The 21,977-nt window shown below is 41.6% G+C and overlaps 1 protein-coding gene across 10 annotated transcripts in view; it reads left to right on the forward strand.

Annotated features, from left to right (window-relative positions):
• The window catches only part of RYR3 (ryanodine receptor 3), a 499,181-nt gene that overhangs the window by 156,228 nt on the left and 320,976 nt on the right, over positions 1 to 21,977 (forward strand). For all 10 annotated transcript variants that reach the window (XM_032481566.1, XM_032481567.1, XM_032481577.1 and 7 more), the window contains exon 3: positions 19,345 to 19,452. In XM_032481566.1, the coding sequence (XP_032337457.1) occupies positions 19,345 to 19,452 (108 nt within the window). The remainder of the gene's footprint in view (positions 1 to 19,344; positions 19,453 to 21,977) is intronic.

Raw genomic sequence — 21,977 nt, forward strand, 5'->3', positions numbered from 1 at the left:
GTTAAGAAACATGGCCGTGGAGCTGGAATTTCTGGCCTGGTAACTCTGGCTTCACTGCCTAATAGCTTTCTGACCATGGTTCAAATGACTTCCTTCTCTTTGCCTCTTTCTTCATCTTTAAGACTGTTTCCATCTCATAGGATTATTATGAAGATTCAGTTACAGGGGTTTATAATTGTAAAGTGCTTACCATGGGGCCTGACACATCCAAAATGTTATTTAAGCAATAAATAGCCTTTATTGTTCCCAGCAGAGGGCAGACACACATTAGGGCCTCAGAAATCGTTGCTTTTATTCAGTTAAGTTACCCATGTACTGAAATTAATTATTTTAAAGGCCTGGATTTAAGGATCAGCAGGACATTTGTGACCTTAAAAGTGACATACAAAGAAGAGTCAGAGTACATCAGATGAAAAGGGTGAAGCAATGGGTGAATAGTTTTTAAAAATCAAGTGAATTAGTGGGATGTAGATTTTATTGACTTCTAATTAATTTTAATATGGTCAGAGAACATACTCTGTATAATGTTAATCCTTTGCCATTTATTGGGACTTATATTTTGGCCCAGCATGTGATATATCTTGGTGAATGTTCTACGTGTATTTTAAAAAAACTGCATCCTATAGTTGTTGAATATAGTGTTTTGTGAATGTCAAGATAGATACCCTTACTAAATTATAGCTACTTGTTCTATCAATTACTGAGAGGGAGGTGTTAAAAACTGATGGAGGAGTTGCCTCTTTCTTTAGTTCTGTCAGTTTTGTTTCATGTATTGTAAAGCTCTATTAGGTTCATACATGTTTAGAATTTTTTCATTATCTGATGAATTGGTCCTTTTCTCATTCTTGACTGTTCATATTTATCCTTGGTCTTAACAATATACATTGACAGATACTAATTTAGCCATAAGCTTTCTTACGCTTACTGTTTGTGTGGTATGTCTTTTTCCATCTTTTTGTTTTCAATTTGTATCTTTAAAGTATGTCCTTCATAAACAGCATATAGTGAGGAATTGCTTCCCCCTTCTCTAATCTCTCCTGTTTTATTGGAGTGTTCATTCTGTTTACGTTTATTGTAATAATTGATACTGCTGAGTTTTAGTAACTACTATCTTGCTATTTGTTTTTTGTATGTGTGCCCCTTTGGGTTTTATTCCTATCTGTCCTTTTCTGCCTTCCTTAGAGTAATACAAATGTTTTTAAGTATTCCATTTTATCTCCTCTCTTGGCTTTTTAGCTCTACCTCTGCATAATATTTTTTTAGTAATTCCTTTAGGGATTACAATATGAATCCTTAACTTACCATGCTCTCCCTTGAGTTACTATTATACCACTGTCCTTATCCTTTGTGTTTTGTTGTCATGTGTTTTGTTCCTACAAGTTATATAATGTACAATACTTTATGATTTTTGTTTTGAAGAGTTAATTGTCTTTTAAAGAAATTAGGAAAAGAAAAAAGCTTTTTTAAAAAATAATATCCACATGTTTACCATTTTCAGTGCTCCTCCTATTTTCCTTTAGATGCAGATTTCCATCTGGTAGCATTTTCCTTCAGCCTGAAAAATATCGTTTAGCATTTTTTATAATACTGGTCTGCTGAAGGAAGACTCCTCCACCTTTTGTTTCACAGAGAATGTCTTTATTTTGTCCTTATTTTTTTTGAAAGATATTTTCTCTGATTATAAAATCCTGGCTTGACTTTTGGTTTTTTCTTTCAGTGCTTTAAAAATGGTGTTTTATTGTCTTTCGGCCTTCTTCTTCTTTTTTTTTTTTTTTTTTAATGAAAAATGAGCTAACTTCTTATCGTTCCTCTATATGTGATAAGTCTTTTTCTTTGGAAGGCTTTAAAAATGTTTTCTTTATCTTTGATTTTCAGCAGTTTGAATGATGTATTTTGAGGGTAGCTTCCTTTGTATTTATCCTGCCTGGATGTTGTTAAGCTTTATGGATCTCTTGATTGGGTTTTTAAATAAACGTTTGGAAATTTGGGGGCCATTCTTGCTTAAAATATTTAATTCTGCTGCATTTATTTTCTCCTTCTGGAACTCCAATTACTTATATTTTAAATTGTTTTACATTGTTCCACAGGTCACGAAAACTGTTCATTTTTAAACTGTTTTTCTCTGTGCTTCAGTTTGAATAATTCCTATTGACTTATTTCTGTGTCTTCTGACTCTTTCATGTAAATGTGCCATTAACTCCCTCCAATGAATTTATTTCAGATGTTGTATTTTTAAATTATAAAATTTTCAGTAGTTTATTTCTAAGGTTTTATGTATTCTCAAAATTTCATTCTTATCTCCCACTATTCCCATTTTTTTTCCTGATAGATTCATTAGCATATTTGTAATAATCATTTTAAATCTTTGACTACTAATACCAGTATCTAGATTACCTATGGATCCATTCCTAGTGACTGATTTTTCCTCTGATTATGAGTCATATTTTCCTGTTTCTTTGAATGTCTAGTCATTTTTGAAATTACAGACTGAAGCTTGTAGGTGGTGTTTTGTGGTTATTCTGGTTTCTATTTTCTGCCCCTGGAAAGTATTGTGTTTCAGTCCAGCAGGCAGTTAAATTACTGGTGGAGCAGCTTGATCTTCTGGAGGGTTGGTCTGTTTTAGTTTTGCCTTTAATTCTAGGATATAGTCTTGGCCTTGGGATGTAGCCCTTCTGAGTTTTAATGAAAGTTCTAAAGAGTTTCCTAACCGTCTCTCTATAACAAGGCTTGAACAACAAATTCTGACACTCCAAAACTGGGTAGCTCCTCAAATCTTCATTCCTTTGCAGCATTCCAGCTGTTCCTTTCCATTGGATATTTGGAGTGCTGCCCTGAACAGCTGATGAGGGGGCCAGAAATTTGAGAGGAACTTGTGTGCTGATTGGGGGGGGGGGGGGTTAATATGATGGTTCCCTCCTTTTCCAGCATTCTCCTCTTCAATTTCCTGACATTTGACAACCCCAAACTCAGGCCTCTGACTCCACAGCAGCCTTTTTTTTCTTGAAGTCTATCCCACATGAGCCCCCTGAACAGGGCAGTGCCCTTAGGGGAAAATTTAATTAATTGTAGATATCACCTATTTGGCTTCCCTTCTTTCAAGAGTCATATTCCCTCTGGCTTTATATTGCTCTCCAGTACCTTCAAACAGTTATCATTTTAATGTTTTTCCATAATTTCTAATTGTTAGGAGGGTTATTCTGCTATAGCTGCTCCACCATTGCCTGAACCAGAGCCTCATCAGTGAGCCCGCACTGCTCTCTGAAGCAGCCGAGAGTTAAAAGGAAGAAGTGAATGAAAATGGTGTTGAAGCAGAATCTGGATTATAAAGAAGGAGCTTCCATGATGAGCGAGACAAAGGAGGCTCTCGAGAAGGAGAGATTTTGGGCATAAAAATGAGAGAGAGTAGGGTGGGGGAACTAACATACGGCACTATTAGTAACGGGATTAAGTTCAGTGCAGCTTTGGCGTATGCCAAGGAAAAGCGGTGAGGGCACAGATTTTTGAAGTAGCAAGGGTGGGCTCTGACACAAACGGGCTGATTGACAGAGGAAAGCAGCTTTTACCAATACCTGGGTTGTCTGTGGTTTTGCATGTTAAAATGGATGTGAATGCACAGGGATTAGATTGAATCTAGGCGTGGTTAATGGAATGCGTGGGATGGCGAAGGGGTCCGAGTGGGAGGAGTCACTGTGTGACTCTAGAGTTACAGGCTTGAGCTGCCTACGGATGGCATATTATTTAGTGAAAAAGTATATTGGAGGACTGTGTTAGGGCAGAGGGTGGCGACGATGCTTATGAACTGAATTTTGGGTGTATTGAATTCCAAAGGCCGAAAAACATCCAAGAAGAAATTCTGATAGGCATCTGGGTGTATATGGATCAGGATTTCAGAAGAGAGGTTGGAATGGAGATAATATTTAGGAGAAATTGGCTTAAGGATAGTAAATCAAGCTTTGAGAATGAGTGGGGAAAATATGGATTAAGAAGGGAAGAGAAGAGCAATTGGAAGATGTAAATGTTTAAAAATGAGTAGAGGAAGAGACAGACAGCACAGAGAATAAGGAGAAACCTGAGAGATCAGAGGGAAAATGGGCATTTGCAGTGTCATAGAAGCCACAGAAACCAAGCAAAGAGTGTCAAGGAGAAGCAGTTAGTGTAGATACCACGTGAGGGCAAAGTGATGTGAGGTTGGAATGTGTCCATTAGATGTAGTGACACGGAGGCCAGTGGCAATGTTGGTGAGAGCTCTCTCAATGGGGTGACGAGGGCAGAGCCAGTCCAGTGGAGGTGGAGCGCGAGAGGGAAATAAGAAAATAAAGACAACCAGTGCAGATATCTCTGAAAGAAAGAGTGATAGCTGGAGAGGGTCTGAGAATGGAAAGGTTTTTGTAATAGGGAAGACTTAAGCATGTTCCCATGCTGCTTGGAAAAAGAGGAGGAGCTACAGGAAAGGGTAGGGATGGCTTGGTGTGCAGATTACTGATAGAACGGAAAGGACCAGTACTAAGAACACAGATGAGGAATTGGCTTTCAAGTGAAGGACGAGCTCCTATTCCGTTGAGTAGGAGGAAGGTAAGGATGGGAATAGACCTGTAGGTTGTGTGCAGGAAGTTCTGGAGACTGAGCCGCCTCGAGAAGACCAGTAGGATTGCTAAGCAGTGTGCGGGCCCAGCAGGGAGGGCCATCAATGGCTGGTAACGGTGAACTTCCAGTGCTGCTGATTTTCTGAATAATGCTCTCTTCTGCAGCTGCCCTCGGCAGGCCCAGCGTGGTCAGGAAGAAAGTGGATGGTTAAACTCTCCCAGGGGCAAAGTGTTTCCAGGTGATGTGATAAATGACAAAGGGGCAAGAGTTTAGGAGATTGAACCATGAAATCTTGGACTTCAGGTTGAATGAGGAGAGAACTAAAGATAGGAGGGGCCTGGGAGTGAAAAGAAGAAGGGATGTAAATCGTGGTGAGAGTGGTTGGGTGAGCAAGTCGGCTCTGGAAAGTGACTGCGTGGTTAGACAGGGGGATGTGTCAGCCAGAGGTTTCAGAGCAGAGCAGTTTGGCTGCGAGCAGGCCCCAGGTGTCTGACCATGAAAGGTGGTGGCTGAACTGCAGTGTAGAAGATCATTGACTGAGAGGAAGCAAAATAACTGAAAAGCCACAATACGTGATCGATTATTCATATAGCCCATTAGTTTCCTGGAGCTACTATAACATTAGCACAAGCAAAGTGGCTTCAAACAACAGAAGTTCATTCTCTCCCAGTTCTGGAGGCCAGAAGTCTGAAATCAAGGTGTTAACAGAGCCATGCGCCCTCTGTGGGAGGGTCCTTCCTTGCCTAGTCTAGTTTCCAGCAGCCCCAGGTGTTCCTTGATTTGTGGCAGCGTAACCCCAATCTCTGCCTCCATCTCCACATGGACCTTTTCTCTCTGCGTCTCTGTCTTTAGATGGTGTTTTCCCCTTCTTATAAGGGCATCAATCATATAAGATTAGGCCCCACCCTAATGACCTCATCTTAACTTGATTAGGGCTGTGAAGACCCTACTTCCAAATCAGATCATAGGAACAGTTGTGGGGGAAGGGTGGAACTTCAACATATTTTGGGGGAGCACACAGTTCAACACATAACAACGTGGACATTTTAATCACGAGGACCAGGAGCGAGAAGGGGTTGGAGGTTTCAGTGAAGATAGGAACGTCATGGAAATACACACACAGCAAAAAGCAAGGGAGCAGAGGGTGAGGTTGACAGGTGTGGGAAGCTTAAAGGAGAAGGAGTTAACTCCTCAAAGAGCAGTGATCCAGAAATAGTCTCAGGCAGGGGAAGGACACAGACCCCACCGCCTAACTCCTCCAGGTTATCTGAAGTATGAGAGAACCGTTAACTGAGTCCAAGCTGGTACTGCTCCCCGCACAACAGGCCAATAAATCAAGGGACCAAGTGTTGGGGCTAGGAATAATGACTTTATTCGGAAAGGCAGCAGACCAAGAAGATGGTAGATTAGTGCGCCAAAGAACCATCTTGCCTGAGTTAAAATTCAGACTTCTTTTGTACTAAAAGCGGAGGGAGTAAAGTCAAACATTTCCTGGTTCTCATCAGCCTCCAGAGTGGATGTGTTAATGTCTTCCTTCCTGCAGTCATTCCCAGGTGGGGCTGGTCAGAATGTTTCCTGTGAGCTAAACAAAGGTATTTTAGCTTAGTGTTCATGACCTGGGAGGCAGAGTTCCCAGAGATGGACTGTTATGTATGATTTAAGCTCATAGGCAACATCCTTTTAGTGATTAACTTGTGGCAGAAGTAATAAAATACAAACGAAACATCCATTATGGAGTCAGATTTGTCCTTCCCTGTTGCAGAATGAGCATCTATAATCGGGAAAGCCTCAAGGGAAAATTGTTCAAATTGGTCCAGAGACTGATTGTTTTGTGTAGACAGGACAAAAGGCTCATTTCCTATTGGTCCATATATGAATTCATCAGGTCAGAGGGGTTGAACACAGTCCCAGTGATGCTCAGATACTGAAAATCATGGCTCTGCGTTCCAGTCCTTTCCATTCAGCAGCCAAAAATATTTTCTCTCCAGAAGTTTTCTTCCCATTTCTCCATCCACATGGAACCTCATGCTCTGCTGTTTCTAACGGTTAAGAGATGAGAAAGGAAACCATTCTCTAAAGGAATAGCATAAAAGTCGAGAGCGACACATGTCAAGTGTATTAATGCATTTGTCTTTGCCAGATACGAGGACCTAGTTAAAAAGAGGAAACAGTTCTAACCCTGAGATCTCTGCCCATCTCTATTGTCCTCCTTCCTCTTTGAGTTATTAATGCTGTCTTGATAGCTTGTCTGCTTGAGGCAACACCCGTCCCCTCTTTTTATTTAAAGACAGTCTGCACCTTAGTGGTGGGAATCTTCACAAGGAATATATTCAGTGTGTGAAGTGGCACCATAGCTCTGCTGCTCGTTGGCCATTCACTTGTTCACGGCAGGCGCGTGGCCCCAGGTGAATTATGAGCAGGTGTTATTCACGCCCGGGCTCCTCTGCAGCGCTTAGTACTTTGCTCTTTAGAACTAGTAGCTGCTATTGTGGGCTCGATTAGCAGTATTTTTTCTCCCTCCGCCAACTCCTGAACTACTAATTAGATGACAAAGACTTGCCTTTTTTTTTTCACCCTGTGATTCAGGAGAACATCTCTTTTCCAGTTGTTGCTTTTACATGGAATTAAAATGATGCATTGCATTTGTGTCAGAATTTGAGTCTTTAGATCCCAAGTCATGTTACACCCATCATTTTATTCCTCAAATCTGGGGGTAAAATGTGTGTCGTGATTATGACCTTTTATGTGATCTTTTGAAGTTATGTGCATATTCATAATTCCCAGATAAAATTATTGTCTACAAACAACACTGGATAGTGATTCAAGAGGTCTGATTTTGCGCTCCTTCCAGCATGCTGAAAAATGTGACACAAAATAACCCTTCAGGTTATTTTGTTTCTCCTGGCCACCACATGAGGAGAGTTTTGTAAAGGAAATATTTAGAATATTTTCAAAAGTTAAGATTACCAGACATTTAATTGAGTTGTCAGCCTTATTTCTCCATTTCAGTAGTTCATGCGATAGTTGCATTGTTTTTTAACCAGCGACCTGAACAAACTATATGAACTGAGACATTTTATGAATCATTTGCAAACAGTATCATGTTCTTAATTTCCTGATGTGTAGCAAATAGGTGGTTTTAAATAATTCAGAACACTATGGAGAATTAATTTGTTTTTCTTCATCCAAATTATTTCAGGGAATGATTATAAATGGTTCTTAACACAGTCATTCCAAGATTTAGCTGCTTTTTCTGATAGGAGATTTTCAAATCCTTTTTCTTCCTTTCCACTTCAAGTCCACTGAGCTTTATGCAAAGCCTTTAGATGAGAACCGTTGGTACAAGAAAGCTGTTTGTAAGCCTCTGTCGGACAGCTGGTTTTGAGCTGTTGAGTGGTTGACAAAATTTAAAAACCTTTGACCCTAATGATCCATTTCTTATCAGAGCATTTTCATCAAGGATTTTTGCCTCAAGCCCCACTTTAGCACTTAGTATACATCCCAACATATTTCCACTGCAAAATAGAACAGATTATCATCTGTTCAAGGTGGTTCGTGTGCATTACTGCCTCAGAGCACAGAGTGGAATTATTGATCGCCACCTCCCCTCTTCCATCCCAGTAGCAGTCACTGGAGACTCGAAATTTGAATTACTACCCTGATACATTGTTGTATCTAGGTTTAAACAATTCTACTTCTTTTACCTAAAGATGAGGAGAGGTTTTAGAATCTAATGCCAGCTCTGAGACTGAGTGAACACACGACGGCTAAGTGTTATCATTCAGCAAAATCTCTTAGTCAGCAGCTAAAGAGAATTACTTTTTTTGTGTGAAAAATAGAGCCAAGGAATATGAGAACTTTTTGATGTTCATGAGGAAGTTTCCACAACCTCCTCTGATCACCTTTCAAGTTGCAAAATGAGCACTGTGGTTTTGTTCACTACCTAATTTCCCTGGTAAATTATGTCATGAATGCTTTATCTTTAAAGTTGATGATCCAAGCCACTGTCTGCAGGGTCTGGCACTGAGCTCACCTGGAAAGGCCTTGTTTCTCAAACTTGAGTGAGCACATCCTTTAAACCCCATCCTTGTCTTGGATGGGGCCAGAATTTTTTTTTTTTTAACTCCTGCCTGTTTCTTACGCAAGTGGTCCAGAGACCACACTTGGCAGAAATTGTGGCAGGTCTGAATTTGCAGTCATCAGCCTTACACCTCTGTTTCCTTGTTTGACTAAGTAATGACAAAGCATCTAGACGTCATCACAAAATGAGACAAAGCTCCGATCTTCATTAGTATCACATTCGAACTTACCCACAGCCTGCTATCAAAAGTTTTCAATTATTGTAGTAATGAATGAACTTGGTTCTTTCCCAAAATGTCCAAGTTTAGTGGGAAGCCATACATGGCCTCATCTTCATCTTGCTCACTGAGAACATAAGGACAAATGCCATGGAGAGTGACTGGCTAATTTGAGGCGTTGATCTTCATAAGGTCTGACAGGCTTATCCTTGGGTTGCCATGAGCAAGGACCTCCTGTTTGGAGATGTGATGTCGCTCCATCAGCTTCTACCAGTGTGTTCATTCTCTTATGGTGCTGAGTTGACCCAACCCTGGTGTATTGGAGGTGCCTCCTGGTTGTGGTTTTTCCGTTCCCCTTCCTTTCTGGATAACCTGCCCTTCAACATCTATCATCGGCCTCATTGTTGATGGGAAATCTCAGTAGCCTGGATTAGTGACCTGGCACAGCTGAGGAAGGGAATTCAAGTTCAGGCTCTGTCATGTGAACTGGGATGGTTGGGCACAGGCAGTATTTGACATAGTGATTCCTGGCCACCTTCACTAGATGCTGAGTGATGGGTTGGCTTCAAGTAGGAAGAGGCTGAATTTCTTAATGGTTTCCTTGTATTTATCAAAGCTGGCTCACAACCTGAGTGAAGGATCAGTGACTCCAGACTGGAGAGGTGGGATTCCTGCAGATATCCACAGTTCAATGAGCCTTTTGACATTTGTTCATCCTTCATACTTGGAACACTTCCTGGTAAGGGTGGCACTAGTGAAGTGGACGTAGTCCCCTCCACTGAAGCAATGCTTATTATTAAGTGAACAGTCTTAACTCATGCAGCTACTTCCTGCCTGGCAGTGCTAAATCCCTCTCCAGTGTACATGCTTTAAAATATCTCTGGTGAGTACCACATGCCCCCTTGCACATGGGGGCGTGTGTTACTAACCCTTGCACATGCAAACACCTAGTGACAGTAGCTTAGCCCAGACACTATGAGGCAGTTGAAGAGGGTGGGATACAGAAGGAGTTTTTCCATATTGGAGAAAAGTATTTATGACTGTTATTTACCTCCACAAAGACTTGTAAAAACTGCAACTTGTATCAACATCTGTCTGAATACTCCTGCCAAAAAAAATTGTTTTTAACCCAGGACTGTAGTTTATAGTGGTATGTTTATTTTTACCGAAACAAAAATTCCTTGGAGGGAACAGGAAATAAAAACTGCATTTCCACATTGGAATTTGGGTTCAGTTTGAGAGTGGGAAGGAGGCATTGGGGGAAAAATTCAAACCATTTGGAAGCCAAGATGTTGTCCTTGCTCTTTGGTGCCCTGAGCTTCGTGTCCACTTCAGATCCTGAGTCCAGGAGCCTTATGGAGCTAATACTGCAGTCAAGCAGGACCCAGTACACCGGAGGTTCTCTCCGATCATAACAGTGCTGATGATTGCACTAAGGGGACGGCACCACCTTTGGGTACCCGGTGTTTCTGTTCCATCAGCCTTTAGTTATGCATGGTGTTTTCTTCCGCCCTTGTGGGTGCCTCATAAGGCTTTCCTCAGTCGTCTTCTTCCTGTTATGCAATGAGAGGCCAAGAGACACATAATTCTCGCCTCCTGCAGCTGCTGGATTCCACTGCATGGTAATGGAGAAAAGCCTCACCATGGCTTCTAAATTCTCTAACAACCTCATCATTTCTCAGAAGGGAAGAGAGAGTAGGTGAAAGAGCCCAGGAATACGGGGGTGGCGCACTATTGGCCAGTAAGTATGCCTCCCACGGAGACTAAAGGAAACCGAACTCAAGACTAAAACATCAGCGTTAGGCTGAGACTAGGTTTTCCTGCCAGCCCACCCTCTCAGCGTTTACCTCATCTTTCAGTACCTCTGCCCATCGCACCCCACTAACTCCACCATCCTGTACCCTGTGCTCCTCGTCTTGTTTGATGCCGATGCCCTAATTTATTCATGGCACATGGGACACACTTGCCGGTGTCATCTCCTTCCTAACAAGCTGCCTTTCCTCCTTCCTGATTTCTGCTAGTTTCCTAATATACAAGCTCTTTAGAAAAGCAACTTCAGTTTCTCATGGTCAGTCCATTGAAAACTAGGAATTTAGGGTCCCATTCTTCATCCATAGAGCTTTTATGTTATGCATGCTACTCGTTAAGCTAGAGTTTTATTTATGGCCACGTTTTGTAGGACCATATGAAGAGTCACTGTTTCCGCCATCTCTGTCTATAAACAGCAGGTATTATTTGCTGCTCCTCTGCACAGCTTGTTTTTTCCAGGTGCAAGTGTTCCGCATTTCCACCTTTTGGCACCTTTGTTATTTAACATGCTGACCATGCCAGGGAGGGAAGAAAAACTTGGCTCAATCAGGAACCGAATCAACCATCCAGCCTGTCAGTTATGCATTCTCCCAGCAGGCAGTTTTACAGGCCAGCTGCCCAGCATTTTGTCTCTGATTCTTTGGCTGCCCCTTCTTCCTTATTTTAAAGAACACACGCTTCACTGCACTGATTTTTGCCAGGCTCTTGTGACTTTCTTTCTAACTGTGCCAGAAACACTTGATGCTCGGCAGAATATAGGCGTCCAGGGCACCTCAGTGTTACTTCGGGTTGGGGCCATAGCAGGCAAGATCATAAAAACAACAATTATATGGATCTCAAATTATTAGGTTATTCACTTGAAAGAAATTGTTTTATTTTGATGAACTGAACTCTTTAACAAAAGATTTAGGGTAAGAATCAGTTACTCTCCAGAGACCTAAATTTACTTGTTTGGTCCAGTTGCTCTGCCGTGTCTTTCACATTGGGGTGAGACACGTCCTGCTTCAGAATCAGCTGGAATGTTCTTTTCAAGTACCACCTGCAGAAGGGTCCCAGGAATCTTTTTAGCAGTCTTTCCCAGGAGTTCTTGGGCCCACCATGTTTCTGCATTAGTGCTTCCAGAACAAGCTCATTTGTGTTAGCTCTTGTGAGAAATCTCTGAGCCTCATCAAGAGGTAACTGATGTTGCAAGTATTACTCTGACTTGAATTAATGAGCATTCTCCCTATGAGAGGCTAGATGGTAATGGATCTGTCAATCAGTGTCAAACAGCCAATATCTGGGCATTTGAGGGATAGGGCAAAGAAGCAGTAATTGTAGGTGTTTTTAGTTCTTTATCACCTTGAGTTGCTGTTTCTTGGCAAGGCTTCAGTTGAAGGATATTTGTCCTGCAATTTGAATTTCCTGCTTCTAGGCGGCAGTGGCACCTCTCTTACCCAGGAAAAGTTTCAGCAAGTGTCCTTCTCAAGTAAATATTTAACTCCCTAGTAGACACTTTTTACTTTATTTTGTTAAATATCAACACCTTTCTATAACTTGATAAACTTCTTCCTTTTCCTTATGTGCAATCAGCTTATTCCATCTCTTCCCTTCTGAATACTCCCTCTGTCTTGGAGAAAACCTCAGGCCAGGATGGCACCAGATGCTGCAGTCGCTCTGCTCATGGCCATGAGTGCTGCTGCTTAGTAAGTCTCCTTGCTCTGCGCTGGTGACTGTCCACAGCTGTCAGTGCCCCCAGGGCCACTCACTGTTCCCTAGAATGAAGAACCACCTAGAAACCGGTGATACTAAGAGCACTTCCTTTCCCATGGTTGATTCTCAGGCATCAGAAGGCACCTTCTTCACTTCATTCCTTTGAAAGAGAATGACATCTTTCTCCTCTCCTCCCAAAAAGAATGTTTTCCAGCTATAAGTTTAAATTTTGTGCACCTTACTGTTTACATACAGTGGCTTTTGTTAGCAACGTTCAGGCAAAAATTGGAGCTCAAGTGTTTTGAAATGTTCTATATATTTTTTCATAAAGACTCTCTATCCTTTACCATAGCAAAATATATTTTTAAACAGTTTAAGTAAGATTTTATACATTTTAACCTTGTTTCACGATAACTTTTAACACAAGTAGGCAGACTCTTTTCCCTCAAAATGTTTAAAATGTACACATGTTTAAAATCTGCATATGTATGTCCTTGGTGGAAACTTACCCCATCATGCCCAGAGTTGAACTGCATTTTGGAAGAGAGAGCTTGTAACAGGATAAGTCGGTCTCAGATTTCAGAACTGTGTAAAGATGGAAATGATCTTTCCTGCCAGGAATATCAATTTTATAAAACTCCTGACCTCTGACAGCCCCACTAACGGCAGTCTGTAGTCTCTGCATCCCCAATGGCCATTCCAGAACTCTTTCTGAGACTGTCAAGAACCTAATACGAAGTCCTTAACTTATTAAAGTAGAAAGGAGTTTGAAGGAGGTAGTCTAGCAGTATTAGGGTTCTGCAGCACTGGTATAGGGATGGGAACCTACTCTTCAGGGATATGGACACAGTGTCAGAGTTGAGTCTGGAATTCTGGATTTAAATGCTATTCTCAGCATGTGATTGTGAGGAAGTGTTTGAGCCTTTCTGAGTTTCAGATTTCTCATTTATAAAGTGGCAATCTATAATTTCTTTGCTAAAAGTGTTGAGGTAAGAGTTAAATGAAATAATATTTATAAAGAATTTAGTACTGTACCTGCTACCTAATATATAGAAGTAGATACATTTTAATGCATATATAAATTCTATTGTTTCTCCACTTGCCATATGAGTTATACGTAATACCTTTGTATCTCAGTTGACCCACCTCTAAAAATAGCTGTAAAGCAATCAGCTATTTTTGTAGAAATCCAGAGACTGGGCAACAGCTTCAGATGTAAACATTCACAATATAACTTTCTTCATTATAATCTATCAGAAACTCAGCAAAGGTGACAAAGGTAGGTTTAAAAGACACTTAACTGCATAAATACTTAAATAAAACCTTGTTGGGACAAGATGGAGGTGTTAGTTTGGTTAATCACTGGCTCTGCCTTTGAAATATAAACACAATACAAATAATTATGTATTATCAGTAATAGAGAGGCAGTCCACAAATGAGCTAATGTCTTCTGCAGGTGGATGAGATCATGTCTTGAAGTGCTTAAAGCCCCTGAAATACAAGCTACACGTAACATGTCTGGCCATCCCGATGCTCTCCCCTGGGAAGTTGGCCTTATTCAATGCCACGCTCTACCCAATGGGACCTGAGTGTCCTGGCACGTTTTCTGGAGGAGAGAATAGTTTTCATTCATGAAACAAAAATTTGACCTCTTGGCTATGTTCCAGGAACCACTTGCCGCATAAACCCTCTTTAGGTCATGCTCCAGCCAGGTCAGGCCCTTCCTAATCACCACATTGCCAAAGAGGCCTCTGGGTCCTGCAAGACATATAATTCACACTCTTTAATTTAGCATTGAATAAACTCTTTTGCATTGTTTTATAAAGTCTAATGTACTGGAGGTCTGTCTCTTCAAATTGCTTAAACATTCCTTGAAGAATAGAAGCCATGTCTTTTGTCTCTTGTTCCCACAGCAGCTAGTACAGCACTGAATGCACATTGTTAGGTCCTCTGAATACCAGCTGACTGCCTGATGGATGTGGGAAAGCAAAGTAAGGTTAACTGGGCTGACTTTGGATGCTGTGTCTCCAGAAATTCTCCTTTAGTGGAGCATGTGCATCATTCTCTCAGATTCCTCCTCTTCTCCCAGATAGGCCTCCCTCTGCTGACATCAGCAGGTACCCCTACATCGTCACAAAGACATCATCATTCTGCTGCCCTAATGGGAGATCCAGGAACAATTTGCCATGTGTAATTACTGTCTGTGCAGTAGTTCTGACCCTCGATGTGGCTTGTTCTTGCTGAATCCTTTTTGGCACTCTTTTCCCATCCAACAGAAACACCAGTCATCATCTTCTCCTTCTTCTACATCCAAGTAGTCACCAGATCCTCTCCTAACTTGTGAAGATTTTCCATATTCGTTGCCTTATCTCCATCACCATTACTTGCATTCATGCCGTTGTCACCTTGTAACCACTTTATTGCAACAGCCTCCTAACTTGTATCTCTGCCACAGTCTAGCCCCCTTCACACTGGACCTGCAGTGCTCTTTCAGTGATGCAAATGTAATTTTATCACTCCCTTTAATTGTGCCTATTGCTCCAAAGATAAAGTCCAGAATCTTTGACAAGGGGTCTCAAGATCCTTCTCAGTCTAATACCTGTTTCTCCTTCCGCATCGCTTCTCATCTCCCCTACTTGTGCCCCTCCCCCTTCTCCATTCCAGCTGTGAGCAGCTCCATGTGCAGCTCCATGTGCTTCCTCACATGCCTTCCTCCCCACCTGTGGGCCTTCTGAGTCATACTTTGGAAATTGTCCATTGGTCTCCTCAGTACTCCACTAGACCACTCAACCTTTAAGGGCAGGGATTTCACCTTTTCCTTACACAAAATAAAAACTTCAAAAATACTAGACTTATAAATGAACATTTAATTGAGTTATTGATGTTTTGATTTGACTTCCCTGTGTTGGGTACATTTGACATTTATTGAGTACTTGCTGTGCACCAGACCGTAGTTTAAGCTCTTTAAACTTAAAAACTTAAGTTTATTCTGAGAAGTAGGTACTATTATATCTCTATTTTGCAGATAAGGAAACTGAGGCACACAGAGACCAAGTTACCTGCCTAACATCACTCAGCTAATAAGCAGTTGAACCAATATAGTACCTCAGGCAGGCCTGTACTAGACTGTTAACCACTATAACCAATATATCCTGCATTGCTTTTAATTCAAAGCCATCGATGCATTTACAGGGTGTGTCCCTGAGGCATGGCTGTGCAGGAGCCAGGTGGGCTAACAGAGAAGTGGGAGGAAGACCCACGGCAGTGAGAGAAGGGGGCCTCTTGAATCATACACAGGAGACTTGGGGAAGCGGCTCAGCCTGGCAGGTGCACTTTGTCTGCCACCACAGCCACCATCAGTCACAGGGTCTCAGATCATCTTCCAGGACACAGAACATCAGTTCAAGAAGAATTGAGTTGAGCACTTGCTATTCTGTGTACTGAGGAGACCAAAAGTAGAATGAGACTCAGATTTTTCATCATACCCATAATCTAGTGAAGCCGACTGCACTGCGTGAAGGGCTGTATAAACTGCAAGGGACTGTGATGACAGCACAGTAGAGGGAGGACAGTCCCCTTTTGTTCACTAATTCTTCTCTTCATCTCCCTGAAGGCTTGTCTAGAACTAATACACTGCTGAGTGCATATGATGGAGTGGTAGGTAGAAAAAATGCTAAATGAATCCAATAACAGGAGTATGAAATTCTCACCATCTTGGATTTTTAGTAAGCCCCAGAAAAATACTTTCAGGGCAGTGAAGCGTATGTTACATAGATGTATGGAACACAGAAGGTCCCTAGACCTTCCCTTCCACTCGTTTCTACATATGGGACTAAATGAATCCCTCGTTCCTGGCTTACACAGAGCCCTGGCATCTCAAGGTTTTCTGGAGGACATTTGGAAACACAGCGCTTCTCTAGGCTGGGGACAGGGCTGGGGAGAGTGATGAGGAGCTATTTCAGAACAGATGTCAACAGAACCCTTCCCTCCGTGCAGAGAATCATCAAACACATGCCCCATGCCTGCCAGGCAGAGTGACTGAGGCCCAGGCTCCAGAGCACAGAGACAATGAGCTGGCCTCCTGGGGGACTCTCACGCTGCAAACAAATTAGCTTTGATGGACGAATGGCCTTTGCTCATTCTTGGGGAATGTGAAGGTGGGAGCTCGGGCTGGTGTGGAGTTTAATTAAGGCTGGCAGCTGGCATCGCAGGTCAGATGGCTCTGTGCTCTGCACTCCGTTCACATCACAAGTCACTAGCTGCATTTTGCTTTTCTCCAGGTATTTCTGTTGCCCTGTTCCCTCCGTTACCACCGCCTGCCTGTTGTTTTGCATGCTGTTGGAGGGGTGTGATCTTACCCCTGAGCACAGAGTCCAGGCAGGGACCACAGTTTAGAGGTAGGAAAAACTAAACTCTAAGGAAACTAGGTAAACCGGTGGCAGATACAGCGCTCCAGTGTGAGCTGCCTCTTCCCCGTGCTCACTGTCCCTCTGCTTAAATGTACTCATCTGCACCAGTCATTAAATCACAACTACATTGGGAGGGAGAGAAAGATATCATCGGAGCATGCGTTCTGTCCAGTATTGGTGGTCCTCCATCAGGACGGATGGTGGCGGTGCTCAGGGAGGGCGCCTACCCCTGTCCAAGCAAACCAGACACAGAAGGAAAGAAAGCTGACTCCGAATCACACAGTCTTGAGGAAGGGCAGAATCTCTAGCACTTGGAGCTGTGAAAGCTTCTATCTTAAAGAGCCTGGACTAAATAGGGTTCTTGTAACAGCGTGGGTGTTGGGATTGTTCAGTTGATTAGCCAGCATGCACCCTTCAATGCACCAACCATAGCTGCAGACCTTCCTGAATAGAAAATCTCTAAATCACATGCTCTAGTGAAGAAACCCTGGCTTTTTTTTCCTTCCTATTCTGGTGACATGAGGTCCAGTTAGACTAAGAAGTAGTAGGGAAAAAACCTCTGGAAAATCTTCTGAGATGGTATCCTCTTTTGGGAGACTGGGTCAGACTGTATGGGGTTTTGGCATATGGTCTTTAGGGAAATGCTTTACCATATTATTGTATGGTACCTGTAATGATGCTGTATATGCTGTAGAAACACACTCTGGATGCAGCGCCTTGCCCTGCATCACCAGCTGTCTGCTTGCTCAAGTCCCATATGAATAAGTTAATTACCTACAGCAGGAATAGACTTTGAAAACAAAGCAAGAAACATGTAAAATAAAGACTGTTGCCTCCTCGTGTTACAGTTTCTCCTCAGTTACATCATATTCATAAAGAGAACTGGGAAATTTCCTGCAATACTAGAATTCTGGGAAGACTAGGTTTTTAGGATTTCTGACTATAGAGACCCTGAATAGAAAAGTATTTAAGTAGAAAGTACTCAAAACATAAGTCACCCATGGGCCAGTAGCCTTTGGGATAGGATTACCTAGTCTTGGCTTAGGGGGTCTTAAAACTTTAGTAAAGGGAAAGAGTGGGCAGGTCCAGCAAGCAAGACATCATTTGATTTTTGAGGGCATTGAGGTTGGGGAAGAGGAGGAAGAATGTACAAACACTTGGAAATTAAAGGGAACTTAAAGATTGCCAATTCCATTAATATTTTAAAAATGAAAATGTGGACATCAGAGAGGTTATCTGTGCCTTAGTAGCAGGCTTGCTTTGGCTTCTAAATTGAGGCTTCATGGAAACTGTGTTACCTGTCTCCAAGTAGTAGACTGTAGCTGTTGGTGACTTCTGGCCCTCATTCCTCCTTCCTGTTACTCTCACGGTGTCAGTGTTCAGCCAGTATTGCCAAGTAGGAAACAAAGGCTTGGTATATAATGTGAATGTAAGCTGAATTCCCAAGGAAAATAGTGTATTGTGGAACCAGATTGTAAACTCTGGAAGAACAATAATTTTGTTCTTCATGTCTTTATATCTTTCTTAATATCAAGCACTGTGTTTTACATAAATATAATAAAGTATTTGCTGATTGAAAGTATTCTAATTGTGAAAAAATCTGTAATATTTTCATCAGCAACAATAATAGTGAAGAGTCAAGTGTATGGATGTGAAGACAGACTGTCTGGATTTGAATTCAACTCAGCCAAGCGTAAACTATGACCTTGGGCCAATGACCTGACTTCTCTGTGCCTTAGTTTTCTTGGCTGTAAACTGGAATATTAAAAATATCTATATAGAGAGCATTCGTGAGGATTAAATGAGTTAATATATGCAGTGCACTTAAATCAATACCTGGCACAGAAGAATATTCAGTGAGCATTAGCTATTTCAGTATGCAGAGAAGGTTGTCTTTAACTGTTTTTGAGAAATGGTCCAGAATACCACGATATTACCTAGGCACATAATAAATTAGAATGATTGTTGTAAGGGTCATCAGTTCTTATAGTTCTGAACATTTCTTTGCTCAGAATTAAATTTAATATCTCTTAATCCCCTCTGTTGTCTCTTTTTACACTATAGTGTCCAGGTTTTCTATCAATGAGTAAATAGATTCCCTATTTGGGTCACTATTGTCTACAGCCATATTCTGGTCTGTCCATTGTCCTCTTACAAATTATTGTGGGTAAGATCCCAGTGACTTTCTTCCTTTGGTCCCACCAAGACATCAGTGTCAGTCAGCCTTCCCTCCTTCAGCAAAGTTGTGTGTAGGTTCTTCTCCCATCTGTTCCATCAACCCTCACTCAAGTTGATCCTGACATCTTCATGACTGTTCCCTTGAGACGTGGGGATTTTCTTCTCCTCATCCTTTAGAATCCACCTTGAAACCCATCTTAACTTAAATAAGAAAAATCTGCCTTTGTACTCATCTGTCCATCCGTCCATGCCTCCATCCAACCAGCCAGCCAATAGTTACTTTGATTCATAGCTCTTTGCCCTTGAGATGTTATTGTGTGACCGATCCCCAACTGATATGAGTAGGTATCCTCATTCTGGTTTTATTTCCACAGTTTGTTCCTCCAGATCTCTGCGTCTGCAATTTTGTGCTGGAGCAGTCCCTCTCTGTCAGAGCCCTGCAGGAAATGCTTGCCAACACAGGTGAAAATGGCGGCGAAGGGGTGAGTACCTGAATTTTGTCCTAGGTGGGGATTGGGACACAACATGGCCCAAAAGAACACACTTCATTTTGTTCCTCCAGTTTTGAACTGGAAAACCTTAGGATCCTTGAGTTGATCCTCTCCTCTTATTTAGCAGCCCTAATTCTGCTTCCTTTGGATTAACCAGCTTCCACCAGAAAATAGAAGAGATCACCACTAATGCTGCCTGAGCAGGGCATAGGACATGAACCCACAATCCACCAGGAGATGTGGAGAGGCTGAAAGCACCTTGAGATGGAGGGCATGAGTTAGGTAGTTTCATTTTTCTTGGAAAACTCTAATCAGAGATTGATGACTGCCCAATGAAACACAACCAGGTTACAGCAGTTTGGAGAGGATTTCCTGTAGAATTCAGAATCTTTGACATGTGCCCAGATCTCCACAGGTTCACTCATGATGAGCAGATTCAGAGCTCGAGTTTTTATTGTCAGTAAAATGGTCTCTAAGTATTTAGCTGAGGGATGGTGGTCTCCCAAAGGTCTCCCAGGCAAGGCTTTGGCCAGAGACTCCAAATAATTTTTGACTCTTCCCATAATGACCCACATCAGTTTATATTCATTTAGCATCAAGTATTTTAATTCTATGGCCTGAATAATATTCTTTCCAAAATGCAGAGCTAATCGTTACACTTTACTGTTTTAAAACTCTCTGTCTTCCCATTTCCTTGAGAGAAACTCCACATTTCGTAACTGGGCATAAAGCCCTTCAGAATTCAGTGAGCCCTGCGTACCTTTCCTGCCTGATCTCTCACCACAACCCCCACCCAAGCTTTCAGTGATCCAACTACATTGAATTCCTTTCACTTCCTCAAACACAACAATTCTCTTTACCTCTGATCATAAGTGTCGGTCATTCCCTCCATTTAGAACAGCTTTCTCCTCCTCTCTCTTCTCCCTTATGTAATCTTTACGTCTCCTTCAAGGAATGAGTCTAGGTGTTAGATCAGCTGAGAAGCCTTTGACCCCATGAGTCTAGAATGGGTGCCTTTGTTTGAGCAACAGTCAGTGAATATTTCTGACCACTCTGTACTGTAACGGCAAGTCTGATTTTTTGCATCTTATGCTCCAGGTAGGTGGGAACTATTTGCAGTACCCAGCACAATTTATTACTTGACTGGAATGAACTCATACGTCATACAGAAGTATTCTATTTGTGGTAGAACAATGACCAGAGAGACAAGAGAACCAGTATTTACATTTAGGTTACCTTCCAACTCTTACCGTGATCTTACATAAGTCCTCTAACCTCTTAAGGCTGTAGTGTTCTCATGTATAAAATTAGGACGTTTGATTAGTTTTCTAGGGTCACTCACATCAGTGTTTGTGATTCTCCACTCTTTTGGTTTAGAATAATAGGCTTTTATCAGTCACCTGGAAATAGCTTTGTTTTGCTCCTTAGAGCATTAACGCAGGTGAGTTTTTGTTCTTTTGATGTTCACTGAAGTCTGTGTTCACCACCCCCTTGCGCTGACCTCAGTACCCCACGCTCTCCTCCATAGGCACACACCTCAGATGTTTCCAGTTCAGTGGAAAACATTTATTTTTAATTGCTGACTTTTTCCCAAGACAGTTAACTCATGAATTACAGACATCTTTAGTGAAGGAGACTTGTTTGATTTGGAGTATCACTGCTTTGAATGTCCACCAGGATCAACTAGACCCTGCCAACATGTGGCCCCAGGACAGAAATTGGGAAGATAGAGCTATGTTAACTGGAGAATTACCTCATGGACATTCTTTTATCCTATTGCGTTCAAAAATTTTTCAAGGGACTTTGTCTTTATTATTTAGTTTGAGTAGTTTAGGGCGTCTTGTAGATGACAAAGTAAATTCAAAAGTTCTGGTTATAATCCTTGCTCTTCTTTGTTGCCAGGAACTTAAATAATAGTCTTAACTTGGCTTTAAAAAAAAAAGAATAAATAACAGTTTATTTTCCAAATGAAACGCAAAGTCCAACTTAAGAAGATTGAGTGCTTGGTTCTGGAACATAGAACTAAGACTAAGACCTACCTTAATTACCAGCCACGTTATGGCAGAAGTTTGAGGCCATCTTTAATTTCCAGTATTTAAAAGCCAATATGTTAAATCTTAACAGGGGAATCTATGCTCTTTGAAAATGAGAGTCAAAAAAAGATAATCCATGACATTTTTCTCATTAAATATTCAGTGGACAACAATCGCTATATTGAGTCAGATCTGAAATTTCCCATGTGTCAAACTGGCATTTTTTGCTGTTAACCAAAGAAGAGAGAGGTCTAATAGTTGTTTCCTATCTTGATACATTATTACTATTATTATTATTAATAATAACTAGAGATATTAGAGCTAGAAGGAAGGGACTTGAGGTAAAGATCGGGGAGGATGCTCTTTTTAAATGATTGCAATGTTGTTTGTTGGTGGTTCCCCACTAGTTACCTGGATGGCAGCTTCAGTTGCTATAACCCTCTTGGAACTCTCTCACATTTCCACCTGGGCTTTCAATCTTTA

The sequence above is a fragment of the Camelus ferus genome, chromosome 6 (assembly GCF_009834535.1).
Source record: "Camelus ferus isolate YT-003-E chromosome 6, BCGSAC_Cfer_1.0, whole genome shotgun sequence".
Classification (NCBI taxonomy): Eukaryota; Metazoa; Chordata; class Mammalia; order Artiodactyla; family Camelidae; genus Camelus; species Camelus ferus.